The sequence below is a fragment of the Hippoglossus stenolepis genome, chromosome 7 (assembly GCF_022539355.2).
Source record: "Hippoglossus stenolepis isolate QCI-W04-F060 chromosome 7, HSTE1.2, whole genome shotgun sequence".
In the NCBI taxonomy this organism is placed as follows: Eukaryota; Metazoa; Chordata; class Actinopteri; order Pleuronectiformes; family Pleuronectidae; genus Hippoglossus; species Hippoglossus stenolepis.
In genome coordinates, this window is record NC_061489.1 from 18,157,339 (window position 1) to 18,164,951 (window position 7,613).

The 7,613-nt window shown below is 47.0% G+C and overlaps 1 protein-coding gene across 1 annotated transcript; it reads left to right on the forward strand.

Moving 5' to 3' along the window:
- Positions 1-23: 23 nt before the first annotated feature.
- On the forward strand, positions 24-1,911 carry sox3 (SRY-box transcription factor 3). Its single transcript, XM_035160519.1, has one exon. It carries the CDS (start codon positions 274-276, stop codon positions 1,165-1,167), a length of 894 nt encoding a protein of 297 aa, XP_035016410.1. The 5' UTR covers positions 24-273; the 3' UTR covers positions 1,168-1,911.
- The last annotated feature ends 5,702 nt before the right edge of the window (positions 1,912-7,613 follow it).

Sequence of the window (7,613 nt, forward strand, 5' to 3'; positions counted from 1 at the left end):
AGTCCACATCACATGGCCACTCGGCCTATTAACAGATGAGCTTGGAGGAGAAGTTTACAGACTCCTGTTTCACAGCCGTGGGGGACAGAGCAGCTTTGAGCCGAGAGAAACCAGAAGCACCTGCAGACTCAGTTGCCTCTTTGGGCAAGAACTTTTTTCCCATCGTCTTACCGAGACTGGTCAGTACCTCTACCTCTTTGACTTTAGGCGCTGTTTTTGTCAAACTTTTTTTTTTTTGATTTGCCTGTGAGTGAACCTTGAACAGCCGCCACGATGTATAACATGATGGAAACCGAGATCAAGAGCCCTCTCCCGCAGTCCGGCTCGGCGCAGGGCGCAAAGAACAACAGTGCCAGCGACCAGGAGCGGGTGAAGCGGCCGATGAACGCCTTCATGGTGTGGTCCCGGGGCCAGCGGAGGAAGATGGCTCAAGAAAATCCCAAAATGCACAACTCTGAAATCAGCAAGCGACTTGGCGCTGACTGGAAACTTCTGACCGACGCTGAAAAGAGGCCATTCATCGACGAGGCCAAGCGTCTACGCGCCATGCACATGAAGGAGCATCCGGATTATAAATACCGTCCCCGCAGGAAGACCAAGACCTTGCTTAAGAAAGACAAGTATTCTTTGCCCGGGGGACTGTTGCCACCTGGAGCCAACGCCGTCAACAACGCGGTGGTGGGGCAGAGGATGGACGGTTACGCGCACATGAACGGGTGGACGAACAGCGCGTACTCCCTCATGCAGGACCAGTTGGCCTACCCTCAGCATCACAGCATGAACAGCCCGCAGATCCAGCAGATGCACCGGTACGAGATGGCGGGGCTGCAGTACCCGATGATGTCCTCGGCGCAGTCCTACATGAACGCGGCCTCCACGTACAGCATGTCCCCGGCGTACACGCAGCAGACCAGCAACGCCATGGGACTGAGCTCCATGGCGTCCGTGTGCAAGACCGAGCCGAGCTCACCGCCCCCGGCCATCACGTCCCACTCTCAGCGGGCGTGTTTGGGGGACCTGCGGGATATGATAAGCATGTACCTGCCGCCCGGCGGGGACAGCGCGGAGCACTCCTCCCTGCAGAGCAGCCGGTTACACAGCGTCCACCCGCACTATCAGAGCGCAGGGACCGGCGTCAACGGGACGCTACCTCTCACCCACATCTGAGAGCGGCACGAAGAGGAAAAAGACTAAAAACTTCATAAAAGTACTTCGGATACTTGAACTTTTTGTTTTGGTTGCTAAAGAAACGACGTTCAAACAGTTTTTTTTGTTCAACTTTTATCTCAACACCGTTTTTGAGTTCATCCACATGAATTTGAAATGGATCGAAACTGAGCGTTGAGCCCATCAGAGTAAATTGCATTGCAAAGAGGCTTTTTATCACAAGTATAAGCAATCAACATAAGTAGAAGAATTGGACTTCTATATTTTAAATAATGCCATATTTTCTCTCTATGAAAAGGCATGTGGCCTCGTGAGGAGGCCGGTGTATTTCAGAAAAGCTGGATGGAAACTTGGTACATAAATGTTTACACTTAATTTGTAGAATGTCAGTTGTCTCGACTGTGTCCAAATTTTGTAATCTCTTGTCTCTCTCTTTTTTCCCCCTCCTCCCCTCCCTCATGACCTAGGTTAAAATGAAATGTTAAGACTGTGCGGGTCGCAAACGCAAGTTTTATTTATAGTACGATATTTTTTTCTTTTCTTTTTAGCTTGTGAACCCGATGTTTTTTTTTGTCACGTGAAAAATGTTCAAACTTTGTTTTTGTAAAAATGTTCTGTGATGGTTCTGACAGTGTCATGTTTACTCATTATCCTGAACGAAAAGGTTTATTTAAACTGACGTTTCTACATATTTTAAGACCATCCTCTATTCTTAAATGCTGAATAAATTTGTACGAAACATGATTTCAGACTCTGTCTTTTGTGCGCAATTTGGAAACACGCGTCTCTGGTTTGTTTTTATCAAAATCTCTGGGGGACAGGTTTTGTCTCAAGGGAATATAAAAGTGACACATTTAAAGGTTCTGTGTGAGGATCTTCAAGCACTGAGTGACAGTGAGTTGTTTGTACAATGATTTAGAATTTACGTGTTTTTAAAAGGCACTCTCAGTTATTTGAAAAACAAACAGACACAGTGATATTTTCACTTTCTTTTCATGGTGAAGCTGCTGTGGGAAGAATCTTTTATCTTAAATCCTTCACAAGCCTTAAAGGTGCAGTGAAATAAATTCTTTTGCTTTTCTGGTCTTAAAAAAACAACTCCTGCATCTTTTTAAACTTCCATTTAAATTGAGGACACAATTCAACACAAGCCTTTGGGCCTTTAGAATTTTTATCTGATAAACGTATTCACAGGCTCAATAGTTTTGGAACGGCCGTTTGCATAGAATTAAAGCGTCCTATCTCACTTTCTCTTTTTTTAAATTATCTTATAAAGATGTTTGTTTTTGCCTTAAATAAGTTCTAATGTTTTCATCCTTTACTTCAGTTTGTAGTTGGTGCAGACAGACTTTGGGTATTTTACTCCAGGGCTGGTGTCAGTTTGTTGGAAAGTATTATTTCATAAAAATTAAACTTAGATCTTTTCTGCATTTAAAAATAAAAAGAATAAATTAAAGAATCATAACAGGAGGAAGTTGATGAATTTCGTATAACTTCACATTCAAAAGTGGACTGAACTCACCCATTTATTATATTTATAAATATATATCCCATAAAACACAAGAAATGCCGACTGACACTGTTTTGAGAAGTTTTTTTAATTCACCTTGCGTGTCAGAATTTGTAGAATCTGTTTGGCTCATTTAAAATGTGATAAATTACTTTAAAGAATAAAAGTAAATATTTTTAATATTAGGTGTTGTTTGCTGACGGGGGGGGGGGAGTTTCCCAGATGAGTTTCTCATGTTATATTTGACGTCCTCAGAGAAACTTGTCTCATTCACATTCAGAACATTTAAAAAAGTCTCTGTGCACTGCGGTGATCCGTCCACCCCTGAGTGGGTTCTGTTTAAATTTAATGATATATGGTGGATTAAATATTTTTCAACAAATTACTCGTCACGTTCATTAAACTAAACTTGTGTCTCAACAGTCTCACTGTTGCTGACACCCTAATAATGCAAAGGTGTGTGGAAGAATGGACTGGCCTGCTGTTGCAGTGTACCTTGGGATAAATAAGCTCTGGCCACCAAGAGGGTGAAGCAGTGGCGGTCCCGCTGGCCTTCCCACACTCCCTGTAGGACTTGATCCACAGCTCAGCACAGCGGCCGGGATTAGCCCCACGCACCTTTGTGGAGGAAAGATTATCTAGACCTCCCTGCATTCACTGACAGGGTCTTAAGTCACTCTAGCGTGCCAGCAGCCACCCGTCACCTAATCACACTCTCCAACTCATTTTTTTGTAATTAAGCAGCTTTTCTCTTCCTGTTCCTCTGTGCCGGGGTGTTTGCCGTGGGCTGGACAGATTCGTGTTTTTGTCTTTTATCAGAATCATAAAATGATGTAACCCGCGGACGGCTTTCACCTGCACAACTCCTTTGATAAACACACGCACGTTGCTGCTTAACTTTCAGGCAGAAATGCTGAGATTTCTGCTCAACCACTGATGCAAAAGTTTGAGCATGTCAGCGCAGTGAAATATTTCCCCCCAGTTCCTGTGCAGTAAAGCTCAGCTCACAATGTGATCGGTGGGAATCTGGCACAGACATTTAATACCTACTGATGATTTAGGAGTGAAAATGTGTGTGGGAAGGTGTGTGTCTGGAACGTACACAGCGATTGATTTGTGTTTGAATGATCTGGCAGTGAGGCCATCCGAGTTGGCTCCCCACCATCGTCGCCCCCCCGTCCCCCTCGCTCTCCCCCTGCTGAGCGCCCGGAGGGCCTCTCTCTCTCCTGTCATGTGGAGCTCTGTGCCCACTCAGCAAGTGCAGGCATATCCCACTTCCATCTGCCTATGACCTCACAGCCCCTGTTTGTTTAACCCCCTCTCCAAAAACTAACCTAATTATAGCCTTGTAGGAACATGGATTCAGCGGATTCCCAGTGGATTCTGCCACTGTGTGTCTGTGTACACCTATGGATGTGCGCAGCGCATGCAAAGCTCCAGCTTAACAGCAGCAGGGCCATGGGCCATGTTTCAGTCGATCCTGTTTTTCCCTCCCCTCACATTATGTCAGAACATGCCCTGCCAGATGCACGTCTTTTGGGAGTATATGTGAACAAGGTGGTTAAAGGCAGCAGGAGTATGTTTTGAGTGTCTCCTTTGACGTCAGTGTGATGAGTGGAAAACTCATTACACAAATCTGGCTGACAGACTGACGTTGGTGACATCACTAACTCGCCTGCTCGACTGGCTCGGCGACTTGCAGCAGGAACACACCTCAACATACCCTCAACTCTTCATGTAATCTCAAACTCAAATCTGGAACCTCCTCTGGCGAGCCGAGCAGACAGCACCCACACAACATATTTTGAGTGTAACCGATGAACGGGCGAGTGCAGTTTGGGACTGCACCTGTAACACAGTTGGGCAATATTGATTCAGTGTGTCTGGGATCTCCAGGAGGCCCTTATGAGTTGGACCTGGAGTGGCCTGTCCAGCTTGGGCAAGCCTGTCCGGAGCGGAGGGACTCGCGTGAGGTACTCAGATTGACAGCAGAGCGGTGTGTAGAGGTGCGGGGGTTGGGGCCGGCGGGGGTTAATCTCCCTGAACTGGGGCAGATGTTGTTAACGAGCTCTCTCAGGTCGACTCCCTGCGTGGGAAAATGGCATCAAATCCTCCTGGGGTCAGGGCTTTCGGGCTGACCCACTGAGAGCCATCCCTCTCCACCGCACCGTCCCCTCAATCCCCTCTCAGCTCACTGACGGCACTCACCGCACACACTAGAAAATCATGTTTGACCATTTCCCCCTACCTCTCCTCTTTTTAAGCACGTCCCCAATTTTCTGCTCCATGCCTGAACGCATGTGAGCACAGACGGACTTGTTTCGTGATGCAAATGTCTCATTAATGATAGCTGTGGTTGGATCGCCGTGCCTTACACAACCGCAAGGAATGCTGAGTGGGAAATGCTTCAAACGCAAGCATGCCGCCACTCCAGAAACTGCATCCGCCCAGCAGCGACTCACTTGTGTATATGTCAGTTGAAAAGTAAATTAGACTGAATTAAGGCCTTATAGACTTTCAGGCGCCCGGGCCGCTATAGGCTAGGGTTTGTTAAAAATAAATGAGGGTCCAAATTGTCTTTTCCAACAAGTCATGCAATTCTGTTTCATAATCTGTGAAAGGTTAAATTTTTTTTCCACCAACCTGCATTAGTCACAACTTCAGCTTTGATCTGATACTGAAGATCTCTGTTGAAGGATGTGTGAGAAACACGTGACACCCCTGTTACCGAGCGTGATGAATCTTGAGTGCGAGTCAAATCTTTTAATGTCAGGGAATCAGCCAACAATCTGTTTCACATAATTACAGTCCGGGAGAAGAGAAAGTGCCGCGCTCCGTCACTGTGATGTCTTTTTTGACCTATTAACAGTTTGTGCATGTTTTAATGTGGCTTCTTCTCTTGAGCCGTATCCGGAATGGGGACGTCTCTTTACCTTATCATGTCAACAAGCCTGCTTTAGGGTTTATCCAGACTTAGGTTTTAATGTGAGGGTCATCCATTAAGGTGTCTGACTCTGAAGGTGTGTTTACTTTGTCCCAGCAGGTGTGTGTGAATATGAGACTCGTCAAATATGAGACAGGATTACCGCCTCTTTTGTCCCAAACAAAACAAATACGAATCACACGAACAGCTGAAATGGGAGGATTCGTTTTTTTTCCCCTCTTCCTGGCTTGTGTGTTCAGTGAAGTTTTCATTCGAGGATCCTTTGACGTTTTTTGTTCGGCTAAACGCTTCTGATGTTTACCTAAACTTGTTTTCGCTTGTAATTGTGGTTTGAGGAAGATGTGTAAACACACACACACACACACACACACACACACACACACATTTACAGGCGCACGGCTGAGACTAAAAACTGGATTTGGGAGTCCTTTTCCTGAATAACCTGTAAAGGCAATTACACACAAAGGGCTGGTTCTAATGTGCGTCAGGGACAACTCAGACATCAAGACTTTCTAGTGTCTAAAAGTGTGTGTCTGCTGCAGATGGTTCCCCCCGTCTGCGGCACACATCACTTTGTCTATGAACACTGGAGCATGTAGCGTTGCTTTTAATTTGCCAAACTCAAGTTCTGACCCCACTTGTGACCTGTCTCGGAAGCCCAGAAAGAAACGGGGCCAAGTGTATGTGTGCAGATGTATGTGCGATGCCTTGGGACAGTGAGGAGAGTACGGGACCGCTGCAAGACAATGCAGAGTCGGGGGATAAGGAGTTAAGGGTTTGACAAGGGGGAAGATTAGGCCTCTCATCTAGGCCACAGATATTGATTAGTGTGTGTTGGGGACAGTGAGAAGGAACACAGATTGACAGATAGACAATGGCGGTGTGGTGACTCTGCTCCATCAAAAGCCGTCCGATCATATTGCTATTGTCAGGAGCCGTGCTCATTCAGCAACCTGTGCCCACGTGTGTGCCCCCCGACCCACCGCCCCACCCCTAAACACACACCCTCACTATACATGTTGGGGGGGAAAAGTATGTTGTCAAATGCACCCAAAGATTTATTTTCCTGGGGGCACTGGTCAGGTTGGGGGTACTTTTGTCTTTTAGTGCAGCCCAATCTGTGTGGGTGTGTGTGTGGTTTATGGGAGTGTAACCCTGGGAACATGGGGGGAGGTGGAACATACTCAGCTACGGGTCAGTCCTGACTGACTCTGTCACTTATTGATTAGTTGCCATGGAGAGTTAGTCAGGCCATCTCTCTTGGAGGTGTGTCCCCGAGGGCCAGCACCACTGCCCATATGAGCCTGTGGAGGCTTTGTCTGCAGGGGGTTAGTGTGTGTGTGAGCGAGCGCGTGACCTCGCTAACTCTCACTCGCACTTCCTTCATCCCCATCCCTTCTCTTCTTGACCCCCTGTGGTACTTCTTCTTGCCCTTCTGCACCACTCCCCTGGGCGCACCAACTCCCAGCAAATCTGCGGCATCTCTGAGAAAAACTGCGTCAATGTTTATGCATACACCTTCTCCCAAGGGACCTGTAATAATGGGGGGGGGGATTGTAAACAAATTGTCCGAACTTATTGAGCTGTGAAATCCCCTTCTTAGCCGCTGGATTCGTCAACTCATATGATCCCGTCTTCATCTCTGTTCTTTTATCGTCCGTGTTCCCATCAAACATTAAGAGGAAGGGGTAGCAGGGGTGGGTGCAGGGGGAGGAGGATGGATGGTCAGGAGTCGGTGCTGCCGGAGGTCCACCTGCAGCTGCTGACGACTCCACTGACAGCCCAGCAGGGGGACAGCGGGGGTGTTGGTCTTCACGCATCTGTGGTATGATAAGTAGATTCATGACTTCAGGTGGAGAACAATGCAACACGACAAGTATTTAAGTTCAGTAACCAGGTGGAGACTCAGAGACAAAAAGGCCCAAACATGGTGCTGTGTTATATCTTGCATTCAACAGTTTCTCTAAACCCAAGACACATTTGTATCACGGC

Excerpts from the sequence above, each read along its gene's own strand:
- sox3 (XM_035160519.1), top strand. The coding sequence starts at position 274 with ATGTATAACATGATGGAAACCGAGATCAAGAGCCCTCTCCCGCAGTCC.